Consider the following 20,221-nt stretch of genomic DNA (forward strand, 5'->3'; position numbering starts at 1 on the left):
AGTTCTAGGGGTGTAATGCACAGTCTGACAAAGTTAACAATACTGCAGTATATACATGAAAGTTACTAAGAAAGTAAATCTTGAAATCTTTTTACCACCCCCCGCCCCACCACACACACAAAATGGTAACGAGGTGAAGTGATAGATGTGTTAATTAACCTTATTGTGGTAATCACTTCTCAATATTATGTATAATATATGATATATGTATAATATATCAAATCATCACATTATATACCTTAAACTTACATGATGCTATATGTGATTGTGTTTACATAAAACTGGGAGTTAAAAAATAAAATAAAATGAGTTAAAAAAATAAAATAAAATGAAGATGGCTCAGCCAGTTAAGCGTCTGCCTTTGGCTCAGGTCATGTTCCCAGGGTCCTGGGATGGAGTCCCACATCTGGCTTCCAGCTCAGCAGGGAGTCTGCTTCTCCCTCTAAACCTACCCCCTGCTTGTGCTCTCTCTCTCCCTGTCTCTAGCAAATAAATAAAATAAAATGAATCCAAAATTTAAAATCCTATCACAAAGAAAATTATAAGCTTTACTAGTAAAATGTAAGACATTACTAATTTGACATAAAACTATTCATAGACTAGAGAAAGAATTAACACTCTTTAACTCCTTTTATGAGAATTACCTACTAGTATATTATAAGATAGCAATATTGTAGGCAATTTTACTCATGAACATAGATGTTTAAGGGACTAAAAAAGTTAGCAAACTAAATCCAGCTATATATACAGAACATTAACATTTTAACCAACATAGTCTTATTCTATGAAAGTAGGGTTAGTTTAGCATTAGAAAAATCAACGTACTTTATCCCATTAAGAGATAAAGGGTAAAAATCTATGATAATTTCAAAAGATATACAAATCAAGTAATAATATTCAGCAGCCATCCATTATTTTATTTAAAAAAAAAAAACTTCACAATCTTAGGAAGAAGGAAATTCCTTATTCCATAATAGGTTACCTAAACACTTGCCTATTACAAACATCTTTCTTAATGATAAAATGGAAGTTTTCCTTTTGGAACCAGAAAAAAGATTACCTACCACCACCATTTTATTCAACATTTTATTAGAGGTCCTAATCAGTGCAGAAAATCAAGGAAAAGAAAGAAAATGTATAAGGATGAATAAGAAAAGAAGAAAAGACTTATTATTCATAGGTGATAATAGTATACGTAGGAAATTGCAAAGAATTAAATGCATAAATTATTATAATTAATACATTTATTTCTCAAGATCAATGCACAGAGGATCAATATACAAAAAGCATGTTTTTATATCTTGGCAGTAGCCAATTAGAAAATAAAATTTAATACTTCTTACAATACAATAAGAATATCAAATACTTAGAAAAAATCAAATGAAATATATATAGACAAAATTAAACCTAAATAAATAAATAGATAAATCATGTTCATGAATTAGAAAACTGAGTAAGGTAAAGATGTCAATTTCCCCAAATTAATCTATAGTCCAATGTAATTCCTTTTTTTCAAATTTTTATTTAAATTCGTTAATGTACAGTGTAACAATAACTTCAGCTCTGCAATATAGTGATTCAGCACTTCCATACAACACCCAGTGCTCATCACAACAGGTGCATTCCTAAACCCCCACCACCTATTTACACATCCTAGCAAACTCTTTTGGAACTTGGCAATATGACCCTGAAATGTATATAAAAAATCAAAACACCAAAGGTAAACAGGACAATTTTGAAGAGAAATGAAAAGGGAAAACTTGTTCTGCAGATGTGAAGACATATAACAAAAAGGTACAATAATTAAGATAGTGTGACACAAGAATAAACAAATAGGAAAGAGAAGCCACAGACATGTATTATTGCTTTATGACAAAGGTAGAACTTCAGAACAGTAGAGAAATCTTTTCCTCTAATCTTTTCCATAATCTTTTCCATAAATAGTGGTAAGATATGCAAAGCTGCCTACAGATATGTAGATAGGTAGTTAAAAGTATAAAGAAAAGCTTGTAAGTGATTACCCTAGAAATCAGAATAATGACAATGTTTAATGGAGAAGAAAGTTTTGTGTTTGTGAGTGGGGGACCATAGGTCCTTCTAGGGTGCTATTAATATTCTATATTTTTACCTAGATATTCCTAGAGTGTTCACTTTGTAATGATTTTATTAGGCTGAACATGTAGGTTTAAGCAACATTCTAAAACATGGATGGAATGGTAACATTAGAAGGACAAATCTTAAACTGGCAGTAGAGAAGCACTCTCTCCCTCTCCTTCACCTTGTCTCTCTCTGTCTCTCTCAGAACATTCTTCTCAGAGAGACAGATCTCCTAGATCTTCTAGAAATATCCTATATGAAGAACCAAGAACAAAAAGGACTTCACATTTTAGTAGCACAAGAAGCTAGAAAACAATGGATAAATGTCTTCAGTATTCTAAGTGAATGTTATTTCCAGCCTAGAATTCTATTTTCAGTCATCTTTAGTCCATTTGGGCTGCTATAACAGAATGCCAAAGACTGAGTAGCTTATAAAAAACAGAAATCTCTTAGTTATGGAGGTTGGAAGTCCAAGATCTTCATGCAGGCATATTCAGTGTCTGATGAAAGTCTGCTTCCTGGTTCATAGCCTGGTCTTGTCACCGTGCTTCACAGGATGCAAGGAGCAAAGGAACTCTGGGGTGCCTCTATTATAAGGGAGCTAATCCTATTCCTGAGGGCTTCCACCACATGACCCAATCACTTCCCAAATGCCCCACCTTTACATACCATCACACTGGGGGGCTGGTTTTCAACATATGAATTCTAGGACACAGACATTAAATCTATAGCACTGACCAAACTATCAATCAAGGATGAGTACAGATGGAGGCCACTTTTAAACATGTAAGATCTCAAATACTGTGAACTTTCAGTAGTAAACTGGAGCATATGCTGGCCTAAAACAAGAGATTAGGTTAAGAAAGAAGGCAGCAGAGAATCCAGAGAACTTGGGACCCAACACAAGAGAGGTAAAAGCCATCCCCAACCTGACTGTGAAGGAGGATCCCAAATGACTACCGTGAGCAAGAAAAGAAACAGTAAAGACTGGTGGGGTTAGTAGGAGCAGGTCCTGGGAAAGACATGCTGTTTGAAGTGTTTAACCATAAGAGGAGGACGTTTACACATCTGGGGTAACAACTGGGGATAATTTATTGTTTTGTATGTAAAAATCTAAGGGGAAAAGTGTGAGACAATTGCAAAAAGCATCATGGGGGCAACAATTAAAGTATATGTTCTGAAACCAGACTCTGGGTTCATATACTGGCTCTGCCAGGTATACCTTAGCTTCCTCAAATATAAAACAGATCCTAATAATAATACACACCCCTAACATCGTATTAAGGAATATATGGATAATCTATGGAAATGTCTAACAGCAGTGGTCTACCACAATGTAAGAGATTGGTACATGTTAGTAATTACAGAATACACCATGGCTCAGCTGTATGTAACGTGTATACCGTCACAGAAATATAATTAAATATTCAATATATGGAAAGTACAATAATACTGAGGTGGATAGAAGGATGATTATGTGTGTAGGGAGAGTGGGGAATGATCTATTATTTGATAATGCCTGAAAGTGAAAACAAAAAAATAGTAATAGAAGCAGCATACAACGTAGAGGTACAAAGGAAAATACTAGAGTCAGCTTAGAAGCTTAAAATTGGTTTCCCTTGAATGGAGGAATAGCACCATTACTTTACACAAACTAACTTTTTTAACGCTCTCTATGAAAAACAAATTTTAAGAAATTAAAATCAAACTTGAACCAAAAAAGTTATCTGCATGTAATGCCAGAAAGAAAGCTATTTACAAGCAGTGCATTTCTGAGAATGGAGACAGCATTGCTGTCTCAGGAGACCAATATATAATGAAAAACTACATACACTTCAGGGATAGCAGTTAAGCTCTTTCAATGGGTGTTCCTTGAGCTTGTCATTTTGGAAAACATTTGACCCTAACTGTCAGCCTTCTTCTGCATTTGGCAGGACTTCCCCTGGTCTCTATGTCACTGTAACAGGTGAATAACTAAGAAAAAAGCATTTCTTCCGCCTGTGGACACTTGTTTATAATGGCATTCAGGGTCCTGGAGCTAGGCTGACAGATGCTCCTCCAGAAGGTTAATGAGATAAAGGTTCCTCCAGCTGGCCCTTAAGCAGAGATTACTCCTGAGGGGAAGATAAGCAGATTATTCCAGAAACAGACACTGCTTCCTGTTCTTCATAAATTAGCACCTTTATAAAGGTAAACCTTCACTTAACTGGCATCAATATTTAATTATTTTTCCCATTTCTGTCATTTTATTTTTTTTTTCTTATGAGATTTGGGACGTTCTGTTGTTGTTACCAGAATTACCAATGCACAAAAGCCAGAATGTATTTGGAAACTAGAAGGGCTATTTTTCTTCTTTGGATTCTTCTCCAAGTTCAAGGAACCAAAGGTAAGTTATTTAAATATTTATTTTTAAATTTTGCTTATCTATAAAATATATTTGCAGAAGTGAGCATTCAAAATGAACAAAATCAACACTGTGCCTCAGAGGGATATGGTAGGCCCTGAATTATATTGATTAATTGATTGAATGATTGTCAGAAATAATTTTCACTCAATTGAATATTTATTTGCTATATAATTTTAAGTGCAATCTGTGTTAACAAAATAGAGATAAATAAATCCTTTTTGCTTTTATAAGACATTGAATACAATTCATATTACTAATATCAATAATAGTAGATCCATGAAACCGTTCCATTTATCTCTTAAAATTGACAAATAAAATTTAAAAATTGAAACTAATATTTTTTGAAGCTAGTGTTTTAAGCTATGATTAGACAAAAAAATGTATTTCTTACTTTTTCACAGTTAAATCATGAGTTGATTTTCCTTAAAAAATAGCTAATGAGCTTTGTCTTCAGAATTCATGATGGTGACAAACTCAAAAGTTATATCCATAAAAGAATGAGGCAGTGAATGTTCTTATGACAAATCTTCAAATAAATTTAAAATTAAAGCAAGCAACTAAACAGGCATATTGAAGAAAAATAATGTAGTTTTTTAAAACCCATTGAAGAAAGCATCATTTTCTTTTTCTTTTTCTTTTTTTTTTTTTACAATAAACCCTGTCATTATAACATATTCAGGCTTTTTAAGACATTTGAAATCAATAATGTTTGGTTCTTACATAAGGATGACATAACCTCAGAAAATTAACATTTTAATTGAAGTATTAGATTGAAAATGTCCAGAGTAAATAAAACAAAGATTTGTTGCATTATAAGTCCCAAAATAACCGATCCCATCAGTTATTAACTTTTTAGTGGTTGCATTTAGAGGTTGTATTAATCTTCTAGAAAAGATTATATAAAAATTTCTTTTATGTTTTTTAACACATAAGTGATAGTGGGCAAAGCAAAAGTTTACTTACCTTTCCTTTCAATGTCAATTATATTTAATGTTTACATTTATGAAAATATTTTAACTAGAAACAGATCATGGATTCCCATGTATGTTGAGCTTAATCTGCTGGAGCAAACATACTGTCTATTTTATAGACTTGACTAGGTAATTCAGCTTTGGGTTTGTTGTTGTTGTTGTTTAAATAATTGTGTTAAATTATTTAACTGTTTTTGCTATTTTTGTACATTATATATCAAACATTACAATTACAAATAGCATAATCACTTACAGAAGGTTACATAAGTTCACCAAAAACCATTAATTTTATTATATGCCAATTTCTACGAAACAAAGATTAACTGTGTAATAAAACATCCTAATATTTTACTCATCAGGGACTTTTTATTCTACAAGAATCTCAGATCTGCAAACTTCTATTAATCTCCAGTTACTGAGGTCTACATTAATTAGAATTTATGTACTTCAGCTAGACTGGTTTTCCGTTTGTGACTAATTAACCATCATGAGTATATTTACATAAAACATGGTTTGGGGAGTGAGAAGAGTTCAATTTAATATAACTAGCTATTAAGCATAACAACTGAGTGTACAAATTCAAAAATTTCTTTTTTAAAAATTAGAGATTATTTAAAAAATCAAAAGTTTGAAAAAAGCTGCACTTCCACTCAAACACAGTCTATGGAGCACCTTCATATGTTTTCTCAGTCTTCTTTCTATGTATAGTTACTTAATTTTTACATGATTGCAGTTCTACAGCACAATTTTATATCAGGGTTTTTACACTTCTGTTACATTAGATGAATATTCTACATTGCAACCTAGTTTTGACAAGTATCGTTTTTTGACTATATAATGTTCCTTTCAGTTGATATGTCATGATTTGCTTTACATAATACTGAACAAAAGAGAAATAGTTTTTCCTAATTATACTACTATTATGAATAACATTGCAATTAATACTGTTATGTATAGCCTCTCTTAGTATTTAGGATTCTTCTCATAAGTTCACTAAAGTAAAATTATTGGGACAAAGCAGCATAAACAGTTTTATGGTGTATGATTTATATTTGCCAATTTGCTTCTCAAAAGTTTTCCTATGCCTTAAGGTAACTTTTCCCGATTCAATTCCACAGTGTTTACCAGCTACCCAGTACTGCGCTAGACACAGAATATTAAAAGACTCGAAGACATGCCAATACTTTCAAAGTTTTCCTTTAAGCTTTTCAATACTAAATGTAGTTTTTCCATTGATACGTAAAAGCGAAACACTTTTGGTTGCAAAACATTTATTAAATAAAACTGTTTACACAACAGGACAGTTTGATAATTTTGAAGAACAGTCACTTACCAGGGCTCCTGTCATATTCATAGTGGGGATGCTAGTTGCATCTGATATGCACAGTACTGCTTTATGCTTTTACCCTTTCATTTCACATAAATAATTTCATCTAATTGCTTATGACATCACATTGTGTGGAGAAAGAGAAGAGAAAAAAATCTACCTTTGGCAAGTCCTAAAATGGAAATAGTGTTTATCAGAGTATGTGCCTTTTGCATTATAGTTGGTTGTATACTAAATGAACTAAGTTAAAGTTTCCAAGGTATGGTAATTATTTTTATAGCTATGAAGTGTCAGAAAAATTTGCATTTGAAGACACCCTACTTCTTGCTAAGCCTTTACTACTGGGATAAGTTCTCATTTCACAAAATTACCCAGGAAGGTATGTTCCCTCGCTGTGGCTCCATTAACAGAAAACATGGATTCATTTTTAGACCTGAGATGGCTGCCCAGTGACAGTCACATTAACTTTGCAGCTCCTGTACTTTGTTCATCTCTGCTATAGTATCAGGACAGGGTAATTCAAAAGGTTCAAGGCAGACTTTCTGCTCAATTATATCTGAGAAGATGGCCTTGTAATCAAAGCTGTATAAATTGAAGACACCTTGTGTTCAACTGAGCAGACTCTGGCAGCACACCTGAAGCCATTTGTTAGATTAAATACTTACTTTAAAAATAAAAAGCAAATTCTGCCTTGTGGCCCCTCTATACCTTTATCAATGATCACACTAAAGAACGATTGCATGTGTGAACTAACTAGGCAGCACAGACAAGACCTGCTGCTTTCTTGGCCATTTATATCAATCATGAGTGGGCAGCCACCTGAAATACCCACTGTATTTGCATGCTAATCATCTCTGGAAATTCCGATCCTGTATACCTTTGTTACCACAGTCATGTTCACAGCAGATTTTATGCTGTTTTAAAATAATCTATCTAAGGCAACAAAGGTTTGGGTTTTCTTCCCCCCACAATGGTTTCTATGTTTATCTTCTAATTCATCATATATGTGGTAATGACCACAGTAAAAGTTCTGACATCGTTGCTGTATTGTGCAGTATCTGCCTCCAGGGTGCCTCCATCCACACTGCTGCCTCTTACTTCAGGGTGTGAAACACACTTCTGCAGTCGTGGGAGGGAGTCGGTTATACGAATCTTTGGAATACCACAGAGCAGCTTGTTGAAAGGAAGGAAAGTCTCTGACCACCATGTGAGTTTCAGCCTTCCAAAGTGGACAGTTTTTAGCAACCATTGTGCCTGAGACAGTGTCACTGACCTTTCAATGGCACAAATCAAGAGCACCAAGTCTGATGGAACCATTTTAATAAGGAAAGAAGGTGCTCTGGACCAAGGCAACCAGCATGCCAAAGCTTATCCTACAATGAGTCGATATGGTTCACTGGCATAGCCATGGTAATGGGAACTCATATATGGAAATGCCATTGTCAAGTGTGAACTACAGTATGCATCGCTACAATTATTTATTGAGAATGTACTCTCACTGCTGCACCTCCCCTCTGGCCACAGTGAATGTGGGAAGAATAAGAAGGAGCTACAGAATGTTACAAATGCTTCTAAGCATATGGTTGTATTCAGCAGATAAATATTCTCCCATTGACAGTCATTCTTCAGGAAAAAATGTCTTTTTAAAAAATATTTTATTTATTTATTTGAGAGAGAGAGGAACAAGAAAGAGCGGTGGGTTGGGGGGGTGGGAGAGGTGGAACAGAGGAAGAAGCAGACTCTCCGCTGAGCAGGGAGCTTGATGCACCCATCTGAGAACGCAGGGATGGTGACCTGAGCCAAAGGCAGCCTCTTAACCAACTGAGCCACCCAGGTCCCCAGAAACAAGGTCTTTCCATGTGCCTTTGTAAAGTCATCTTAATTCATCCCAACTTGGTTTTCTTCATTCAGCCGTCTTTAGTCCCCTCACTCACTGCAACCAGCGTCTATTTTCATAATTGCTCTCCCAGGAGAAAGATTAAAGGAAACTACACCAAAAGAAATTTTTTGGAGAAAATTCAAGACCTTGAAACTAATGAAAACTTTCCACTTCAGAAATACTTTAATTTCATATAGAAATAACATATGTAGGGCTAATTTGTCTGTCTTAAGATTCCTGCTTCATTTATAAAGAAACAAAAGTTACATTTAATTAAGCCCAACTCTGAAACCCAAGGGCACTATTACCAAATATTTTAGTCAGTTCAGACCTGATCAAAACACTTTGTACGTAGCTATCATATTAACAATCCTTTAGTTTAAATATCTTTTTTTTTATAAAAGCTCAAGCACATTTTAATTAATCTTCTCAAGATTTCAGTGGCTTGTAGACAATCTGCTCATTTCTGTTCAGGAACCCAGGGCAGAGAATACTATGTAACGCTCCTAAAGTTATTCAGTATGAGAAGATTAGAACCAAAACTGGGATTTGAGCTGTATCCAGTCCTGTCTTATACCTGTTTAGTCTTTTAATCAGTCCAATATAATATGATGAGTGAAATTAATATGCCTTTTACTATTAATTCAAAAGTCAACTTTCCTCTGCTAACACCAGATGATTGCTGATTCTGTGCCATTTCTGTTGCATGACTGTTTGCATGACTGAACACAGGAGAGATCATAGGCCATAACTTCTACCCTAAAAATGAAGGCATAATTTTAGGAGTTCTGTTACTCATTAAGAAAAAAGTGTGGCATTTTGAACTCCTTAACAAAATAGAGTCATTTATTCATGGTATCCTTTTAAATGCCCACCATTAAAATCTAAGTTTAGCACTAAGTGACTTATTTTTTTTAAATAATTTTTTAATCTTTTTTTTAAGATTTTATTTATTTATTTGGCAGAGAAATCACAAATAGGCAGAGAGGCAGGCAGAGAGAGAGAGAGAGAGAGGAAGAAGCAGGCTCCCTGCCAAGCAGAGAGCCTGACGCGGGACTCAATCCCAGGACCCTGAGATCATGACCTGAGCCGAAGGCAGAGGCTTAATCCACTGAGCCACCCAGGCACCTTAAGTGATTATGTATTTAAAAGCAGAACTTGGCCTAATGGATGTGATTTGACACATTCAGAAAGTCTCTTCTGAAACCAAAGATACTTCCCCATCAAAACTCTGAAATTTAACCTCCAGATTTACAATATTTTCAAACCCTAGAGATCAACAATTCTGAAATATCCCTTTCTAATAATTTCTCTTTCTTCCTTTTATGGAATCTGAGTTTTAGTCTCATCAAAACATCCCAGTCCCTCAACTTCTCCCAGTTCCTCCACTTGTTTAGCCCATCTAGGCCTCAATGTCCTACACATTAATCCTAGGTGCTGGAGGCCACTCCTCAGCTTTCCTCAACACTCATCTTGACAGTACAATATAAACCTCACTCCTTGACCTTCTGCCCTATTTGCATGGTTAATCTCACTCTGGGTAAATTTAGCTTTCACTTTGTCCACTCTCATTTCTGAGCTGCAAGGTGTTATTAGAGAATCCAAAATAAAGTGCTTACATGAAACAAATTCATGAATCATAACCCTAGTCGGGCCCTCCAAACTAGTCCACAGCTCTACTCATCTCTGAGTCCAATTTCCAAACCTCCTCACTCGCCTCAAGCCAGCAGCCTGATTCTCACTCATTCACATAATGGCATAGTCAAGAGGAAGGCTTTAAGGCTTTCACAGGACTGCATTCAACACAGAACACGGTTGTACAGATCAGCTCTGTCACTAGTTAAGTGACCTTAGCAAATTGCTCAATCTCATACCTATCTCCAATTTATGGTTTCTTATCTATAAAATCGGAATAATAGTATCAGTGTCTCACCCATATGGTGTGATGAAGATAAGTGAAATAATGTTTATGAAGCTCTTTGTGAGGCATCTACTATAAAATTGCTCGATAAATGCTGGATACTAAAAGGACTATGATGACTTCCATTTCTGGTACCACTTACTCCTACATACTGAAAAGACTGAAGTCATCTGACATCTCCTTTTTTCTACTTCAAACTTTCCATCTATATCCAAACTCTTCTCATGTTCTGTTGTTTCAAAGAGAATAAAAATATTTCATATTTTTGCTAATGTTATTTCTATCTACCTATGACTTTAACTCCATTTACAACCAATTTGCCTGCAGCTTTACTCTGCCAGTCTCCTTTTCCATTGATTTCATTCTCCCAGCTTAAAGAATTTAATGCAACATTTCTCAACATTGGTAAAAACACCAGTGCTGGGGCTCCAGCTTTGAAGATTCCAATTTAATTTGTCTGGATGGGACTCAACCTGAATAATTGTTAAAGCTAGCCAGGCAATTTGTAGCCAGGTTTGAGAAGCATGATTTATTGCCCTTCTGGAAAGATGTGATATACAGTTCATTACATTATGAGCCACCAGGGAGTTTGTTTTAATCTTTCTTTCGTTGGTAAATATTTTATCATAAATATGTTTGTAGTTTGGAGGGAGTGGTCTCATTATTTAATAGGGCTGATAGAGTGGTTTGGGTGATTGTTCCCTCTGCTATGTTGTTTCATTTTTTTTTAACCATTCTACAAAATTAGGGCAGGGGCACCTAGGTGGCTCAGTCATTGGGCATCTGCCTTCGGCTCAGGTCATGATCCCAGGGTCCTGGATTCGAGCCCCATCGAGCCCTGCCTCAGGCTCCCTCCTCCGTGGGAAGCCTGTTCTCCCTCTCCCAAGCCCCCTGTTTGTGTGCCCTCTCTCGCTGTGTCTCTCCTTCTGTCAAATAAATAATTTTTTAAAAAATTTAGGGCATAGATAGGTTACAGGAATATGTATTTTTTTAAAAGCTACACGGAGCATTCTAATGCACACTGCTAAAAATCGATTAAATGCTGTGAAGTGTGTAAACCTGGCGATTCACAGACCTGTACCCCTGGGGATAAAAATACATTATATGTTTATTAAAAAAAAAAAAAATTTGGAAGGGGAGGCGAACCATAAGAGACTATGAACTCTGGAAAACAACCTGAGGGTTTTGAAGGGTCAGGGGTGGGAGGTTGGGGGAACAGGTGGTGGGTAATGGGGAGGGCACGTTTTGCATGGAGCACTGGGTGTTGTGCAAAAACAATGAATACTGTTATGCTAAAAAAATAAATAAAATGGGGAAAAAAATGTAAAAAAAAAAATCGATTAAATGCTTCGTGAGGGTAGGGCCCATGTCCATCTTGTTCTCAGTCATATCATCAGCACCCACCCCCTTTCTGGCATAATCCACTATACTTCTGTCCATTTCAGGCTGTCATCTTCTATCTCTAAAGTTGGGAATTTTGGTATCATATAAGAATCTCCTCTTCATATGCAAATTGTCACCAGATCCTATCAAATGGTATGCTGATAAATGTTTAGCAACAGTTTCTTCTTCACAGAGTTTGTCAGTGTCCATACTGTAAACGCTCCTACCATGGCTGATTTCAATCTACCAACATGACAGCATCTAACGTGACTGTGCGCACTTGGCTTTTAGGTGCCCAGAGCTCCTGTGAGACTGCCTCGTTCAGCACACCCCCTCATTAACAACTTCAGCACACAGTGTTTCTTTAATCCAGCTTCGGCCTCTTCATCCTCATTTGGCCAGGACAATGGATAACTGTTTTCTCTCTCAGGTTCTGACCTTTGACTTCTCTATTTCCTAAACCGGTGAAACCTACCTCGTCAAGTCAGTGACAAATCCTGTGAATACCTACCTCAGAACTGTCTCCTGTTTCTTGAGCTTGAACTAGCTTTGTTACTCATTGTTTACCACATCCACTGCTTGGTGGGGAACAGTAAAGAACAGAACTTCCAAAGCCCCCTACATGCCTCCAGAATCAAGTCCAATAATTTCACTTGAGGGTCCTTATGATCTGGCCTCCACCTTCCTTTCCAGCTGCACTCTTATGGACTGCTTGGGTCCTGCCAGGCTAGATACATTGCTTCTGTAGACCTCCTTACTTGGGAAATGTACATCAAGAGTATACAAAACATATCTGTGATATTTAGAGAATAATAATAAAATGCTCATATCCCAGAGTAAATAATAAACCATTGATGGTATCTTAGAAGTTCCCTGTTTGCTCTGCCAGGGTCTCTGCCCCTTTCTTTGCTCTGTGCCAAAGGTAGCCACGGTCATGAATTTTGTATTAATCACATCATTGCCTGTCATTAGTGTTTCCAGGTATAGGTGTATTTATCTAAATAATACAGTTTGGTTTTGTTTGTGATTTTTATATAAATAACATCATGCTGTATGTGTTCTCTCCTAAGACAGTTCTCTGGCTTAACAGTATGTTAAGAGTCATACACATTGTTGCATTTAGCAGACCTGAGACAAAGCTTACTTGTTACTCTTCCTTCCAGAGTGCTTTTTCAGGGTGGGAGCCTGGAGGAAAATGGAAAAGAATTGACAAGAGATCTCAAAAGTGTGCCTGGGTGGCTCAGTTGGTTAAGCGACTGCCTTCAGCTCAGGTCATGATCCCAGAGTCTCAGGATTGAGTCCCTCATTGGGCTCCCTGCTTGGCAAGGAGTCTGCTTTTTCCTCTGACCTTCTCCCCTCTCATGCTCTCTCTCTCTCTCTCTTTCAAATAAATAAATAAAATCTTAAAAAAAAAAAAGTGTGCCTCAAAGAACATTAACTTCTCTGCAGTTTCCTGCATTCTATATATGTGCACATCTATGGGCTGTTGGGGGTCCTGGTGCTTCTCATACCTCAGCAGCAACAAAAAACTCTGGGGCAGGAGGAAAAAATGCCATGAAACAACTATGAGGCCAAGATCTGTAGGCTCTGTCTCCTGCAGTGCTTCAGAGCTTATGAAGAGCTAAATGCTGGTCTGAGAAAGTGGTGAGGCTAAGGGCATTTGAGATGGTACGGGAGAGGCATCTGAGACACACTATTGCCTTGTATGGATGCACCGCCTACAGCCATTATTCTGTCCGTGGACTTTGCTGTTACACTTCTCTGTGTGTCTGCTGGTGTACACAGCAGGCAGAGTCTCTCCAGAGTCTAGGACTCTCATTCTCTCTCTCTCTCTCGTTTTGTTTTGTTTTGTTTTGTTTTCCAAGATTTTATTGATTTATTTGACAGAGAAAGAGAGTGAGAACAAGCAGGGGGAGCAGCAGGCAGAGAGAAGGAAAAGCATGGAGCTCAGTCCCAGGACCACCTGAGCTGAAGGCAGATGCTTAACCTACTGAGCCACCCAGGTGCCTCTCTCTGTCTCTGTTCTAAGTTGGAGAGTGATTGTGGTGTTGTGAGGTATGCGTGCTTTCAGTTTTACCAGGTGACACCAAACTGTTTTCCTAAATGTTTGTGCCATTTTCAGTGAGAATTTCTTTTGTCCCAAATCCTCAAACACACTTCATATTGGTATTGCCTGACATTTGGGGGGGGGGGGGGGGGAATCATAGTGAAATCGTATCTCATTGTTGTTTTATTTTGTATTTCCTTCACTAGTAATGAGTTTCAGTATCTTTTCATATATTTTTTCCTTTTCTAGAAAATGTTTAAAGAATTTTACACATTTTTTCATTGGGATGTATGTCTTTTCTTACTGATTTAGAGCAGTTCTTTTAAAGTAAAAATTAGGGGGGCACCTGGGTGGCTCAGTGGTTGAGCGTCTGCCTTCAGCTCAGGTCATGATCCTAGAGTCCTGGGATCAAGCCCCACATCAGGCTCTCTGTTCGGTGGGGAGCCTGCTTCCCCTTCTCTCTCTGCCTGCATCTCTGCCTACTTGTGATCTCTGTCAAATAAATAAAATCTTTTAAATAAATAAATAAAAGTGAATATTAGTCCATCTGCAGTTATATACCCTTCAGAAACCTTTTTCCAGTTTGTAGCCTGTCTTCTTACTTTCTTAATGGTAACCTCTGATGAGCTGACATTCTTTATTTTAACACAGTTGAATTTAACATCCTTCAACTTCATCCTTTAACTTCATTTTCTGTCCTACTTAAAACCTTCCCTAGCTTAAAGCCATGAAAATATTCTCCTATATTGTCTTATGCAAGTTGTAAAGTTTTACCTTTCATATTTAAACCACTAAAATTGATTGTGCATGTGTGTGTGTGTGTGGGTGTGTACAGGAAGTAGGAAGACGTCTTTTTTTTAATATGGATAATCAATTGTTTTAGCATCATTTACTGAGTAGTTTCTACTTTCCTCTCTGCTGTGTGATGTCCCTCCTGTCATGAACATAGTTTTTGTCCATTTTATTATCCCTGAGCCAATACCACATTGCTTTAATTACCACAAACTTATATTATGATATAACCATGTTTCTCTGGCTTTGTTCACTTTCTACAGGAGTGTCTAAGCTATTCTTGACCCTCCATTCTTCCATAAGATTCTAAGATTAGCTCACCAAGTTCTACAAAACACTTACTAAAGGAGATTGAAATTGTGTTGACTCTGTAGATCAACATTGGAGAATTGATACCTTTGTAATGTTAAGGCTTCCTATCCAAGAGCATGGAATCTCTCTCCTTTTATTACTACCATACAATAAAGTTGCATGATTACTTTATTAAAGGGCTTACATATATTGGATTTATCCCTAGCTACTTTATATTAATTATGATCATGTTAATGGCATTATTACTTTTTCTATGTAAAAAATGATTGGTTTTATATCCCTTAGCTTTGCTGAGCAATCTTAATTCTGAAAATTCACTAGAAGTTCTTTGGAGTTAAGAATTTTTTAACATAATTAAAAATTTTTTATTCATGTAAAAAGAAAATTTGAGTTTTTCTTTATGGGTCTTTGTATCTTTTATTTTTTTATATTTTCTTACTATCCTTGATGCTGTAGTACATTGAAGACAAATGATGGTTGCACATATCCTTACCTTGTTATTGATCTTAAAAGGAATTCTTTCATGCCTTAAACTTGTTTATCATTAATATGAATATTTCTAATATGTGACATTAGTTCTCCATTGATGTATCGGTTTTTAATAAGGGTTTTTTTTTTAGTTTCTAAATATATGGAGATTTTTCAGTTGTTTTGTTATAACTGATTTTTAGTTTACTTCTCTGTTGTCCAAGAACATAATGTACATGCATTATAGTTCAATATATAACCAATATTTGTGTAAGTTCTCCCTGTGCTTAAAAAAAAAAGGATATTTTATATTATAAATATAATGTGTTCTATAATACTTAATATTTTTATTTTGTACTGTTCTATACATGTCTGTTAGGTCAAGTTTAACTATGTTTTCAATCTTCTATATTCTTAATGAGTTTATATGCTTTTTCTCTCAATTACCGAGAAAGATCCTTAAAATTCACCTGCTATTATTGTTGATATCATTAGCTTTCATTATTAGTCTGTCAACTTTTTCTTTATATATTTTGAAGTTATAATATTAAGTACAAAAAATTTTGACTTGTTACCTCTTTCTGATGACTTTTATTTTTTTATTTTTTTTAACATTTTTTAATTTATTAATTTGACAGACAGAGATCACAAGTAGGCAGAGAGGCAGAGAAGCAGGCTCCCTGCCGAGCAGAGAGCCGGATGCAGGGCTCAATCCCAGGACCTTGGGATCATGACCTGAACTGAAGACAGAGGCTTTAACCCACTGAGCCACCCAGGGGCCCCTAAACTCTCTTCTTTCTAATACCTTCTGGCAAATAAGAAACTTTGTCCACTGGTGTGCTGAAACTGACTCATACTAACTTACAGGAGCCAATTGTGCACATCTCTTCACAAGTTAGTATTTGGTAATGTCACACTGGTGGCTTGAAATCAGCCATGAGGGAATATTGACACATGGAAATTAGCAAATGCCACAAATCAAGCCTTCTCATCCACCCCCAAGAGCTGGTTATGAAACATTTACCCTCACAGCTCTGACTTCATTCGATATTGATAAGCTACACCAACTTTCCTTTGGTTGGTGTTTGCAAATTATAACTTTTTCTATCCTTTTAATTTCAACTTCTCTTCCTATTTAGATATGTCTCTGAAAACAGCATATAGTGAATTTTTTTTTAATGCAGTATAACAATCTCTATCTTTTAAGAGGAACATTTTGTCCATTTGCATTTAATGTGTTCCAAATGTTACATGGAACACACTTAAACTAAAAAAATTATTAGCTGTTCATCTGAAATTCAAATTTGCCTGGATGTCCTGTATTTTATTTGGTAAGTCAGGTGATTCTATTCCTACCTATTCCTAGCCTTAAGCCTCAGAATAGAATGGTACCAGATCATAGTAACAGTTAACAATGTGCCAGGCCTCCTGCAAAACTGTCAACATTTTGTCATTTAGTCTTCAAAATAAAACAAAACAAAACTATAGCATGCAAGTATTAATCCAAAACTATGGTATTGGAATTATTATTATACCCTTTATAGTTAGAAATCTGACACATATAGAGGTTATTGCCCAAGTTCAGCAAGTGACTCAAAAAGGCAGGACTATCTTACTATAACTTTAGCCCCACAAGTATTCAAAATGAAGTTTACTTTGCTACTCTACATGAATTGTGATAGGTCTTTGTGCATCAGAAAGTTAACAGGCAGAGATTTATAACTATTTGTGTTTAATTTGCCCCAATTCTGTTCTTCTTGAGTAGTTAAAATGTTTTTTGTTTGTTTGTTTATGGAAATATATGCACCAGTGCTATACATACAATTCTCTCTACTCAGAATTCCCACATACTCCAAGATCAGGCTTGCATGAAAACACTAAAAATGATGAATGTTGTCTTTCATGGTTTGCAATATCAGAATCACAAGCAGCAATAAGAATTATTCTAATAAGAATTAGAATATAGAGATTCTGAGATAAATTACAGCTAATTCTGATATGAGTTCTGTAGGCATCATATGTTCCAACTATATAGCACCCGTGGAATCACAGGGAGAGAGATACTCCATGGCCCAGCATCCCAGCACGGCTGGAACCAGAAGGAACGTGGGCATTTGGCACATGTCATTTAACGTGTCCCATAAACAAATGCACATTCTTAACTTTCTTTTTTCCTGAATTTTGGAGAATTTTTTTTTTTTTCTGTAGGCTCTTGGTAGGTCTCTATGAATTCCTGTCACTTGTCTTCTTCATCCACTTCTAAGCAGATCATGAACTCATCATGGACTGCCTCTGGCTTATGAATTACCTGGTACTGGTACTGTTCAAGCATAACCATTTGTTTTCCATGCCACTGAACATTTGTGTCAAGCTACGCTCAAAAAATGCTCTAAACTATAATGTCCCATACATTTCTGAGATACAATTGCAACTGGTCAACCACATATCAGATTTACTGGTAATATTCCATTTGGATTCTCTTATCCATAACCTGTGTGTTTATTTAAACTCTGAAAGGATTCTGAAATCTATGGAGATGGTGTCAAAAAAGTATCCATGATGTATTAAAAACTGGGAAGCAGAAGAAAGGAAAAAAATTAATAGGATTTAAGTAAATGTAAAGACGAGAAGATTAAAAGCAACTTAAGGGAGTGGGCCCCACTTGTACATGGAGAAGGAAGCTGCCTACCCAGAATGATTTGAGGGGTACTAAAAATCCAGTTGCTAGAGAAAACACGGCTGGCTTCCTTTTTAGCTTCTCAAAATAAGCCCCAGCTAGGCTGGTGAACAACTTGAACATAACTGTTCTCACCTCAGTTTCACATCCTGTTTACCTGACCTCAGCACTCAACCAGCTCCACTCACCGGTTTTTCAAAGTAATATACTTTACAGTTAACCGCAGCTTTTATAGAAATATCCTGCTTTTCAAACTTCCAAGACTGGCTTATTTGGGGGAGAAAGGATTTTGCTAATTTTGCTTATGTGAAATTCATTTATAATCCTTAACATTTTAAACTTTCCTGCTAAAATTCTCAAGTAAATTTAGCACTCCGTGTAGAGGCAATGTGTTGATCCTGTAGTTTCCCACAATCTGTGTGACCCCATATGATGTACCTTGAGAACACTTGAGAGTCAAGGGCATTCCTGTGGTTCTGGAATCACAGCAGGAACAATGCCCTGGAACCAGCAGTGGCTGTGCATGGACCTCAGCCAGCGTCCATTATGAGCGATGCCACGTGTTAGATGAAAGCAGCAGTGTGAGACTTTACACTACCTATGACAAGTACTTCCATTGGTTTCTCTACTCTCCCAGACAGAGAGGCCAGTCATCTTTGACTCTCCTCCCCTTCATTGCCCTCCTCTCTCCCCACGAAGGGGTGGAAGAATTAGCACACATTTCTGTTCCAAATATAGTTGAGAACATGGCCCTGCTGGACCCCTGCCCCTACACTCCTGACACCACACCTGAAAAACTTATGACTCCACCTATTCAGAGGTCACCCCCTCTGGACACAAAAGAGACACCCCCTTTCTCTTGCTTTCTTCTGTCCTGTTCCTGTCCACTCACCAAGCTGCATGTGCCCTCAACAAGAAGGGCAATTTTGTACCTCAACGAATTTCTCAGATGAGGTCAGTACCTCACCTATAAGATTAGGGTTTTGTTTTTTTGTTTTTTGTTTTTTCAGTGCAATGAGGTGGAGAAGGGGCTCAAGACTTAAGGTATAGAAAGAGAGACTAGAAAATAGGAATTAGGGTGCGTGGGTGGCCCAGTCATTAAGCGTCTGCCTTTGGTTCAGATCATGATCACGGGGTCCTGGGGTTGAGCCCCGTGTTGGGCTCCCTGCTCAGCAGCAAGTCTGCTTCTCTGTCTCCCGTGCCCCTACCCCCAACCCCTGCTTGTGCTATCCACCCCCCTCAAAAATAAATAAATAAAATCTTTTAAAAATTAAAAAAAAATATAGGAATTAGCAACCTTTATTTCTTATAATGGTTTTCCAAGGTCCTGACCCTTTTTGTTCTGACATACCAAGTAGAATGGCTAAACCTGATTTTGCAATGAGGAAAAAGATAATGCTACTGCTCTAATTCTTTGAGACAAGGGACCACTGATTCCCATTCTCATAGAGTGGGATGTTGCTGAACAAATGCATTGTAAAGGTAAGGAAGGCTGCGATGGCATCCTAGTTTTGAAAAAGCTTCAGAGTTGGGGCGCCTGGGTGGCTCAGTGGGTTAAGCCGCTGCCTTCAGCTCAGGTCATGATCTCAGGGTCCTGGGATCGAGTCCCGCATCGGGCTCTCTGCTCAGCGGGGAGCCTGCTTCCCTCTCTCTCTCTCTGCCTGCCTCTCTATCTACTTGTGATCTCTCTCTGTCAAATAAATAAATAAAATCTTTAAAAAAAAAAAAAGAAAAAAAGAAAAAGCTTCAGAGAGAGAAACCCATGCATCATTGACAGTCAATCGATCTGTATGCTGACTATTCAAAGAGTTTATTCACTTCATATTTCATTAAGGAAAATCACTGGACATTTCCTTAATTTCTATGATTATCTTCTCTATCATTTATTCCAACACATTTTTACTAGGGGGTGGTATTATAGAAATTTAATGGGAACACAT

The 20,221-nt window shown here is 36.7% G+C and overlaps 1 protein-coding gene across 2 annotated transcripts in view; it reads left to right on the top strand.

The window, feature by feature from the left end:
• Nucleotides 1-4,416: 4,416 nt before the first annotated feature.
• The window catches only part of IMPG1 (interphotoreceptor matrix proteoglycan 1), a 120,287-nt gene continuing 104,482 nt past the window's right edge, over nt 4,417-20,221 (top strand). For both annotated transcript variants that reach the window (XM_046006745.1, XM_046006746.1), the window contains exon 1: nt 4,417-4,483. In XM_046006745.1, the coding sequence (XP_045862701.1) occupies nt 4,417-4,483 (67 nt within the window). The remainder of the gene's footprint in view (nt 4,484-20,221) is intronic.

The sequence above is a fragment of the Meles meles genome, chromosome 5 (assembly GCF_922984935.1).
Source record: "Meles meles chromosome 5, mMelMel3.1 paternal haplotype, whole genome shotgun sequence".
NCBI classification, from domain to species: domain Eukaryota; kingdom Metazoa; phylum Chordata; class Mammalia; order Carnivora; family Mustelidae; genus Meles; species Meles meles.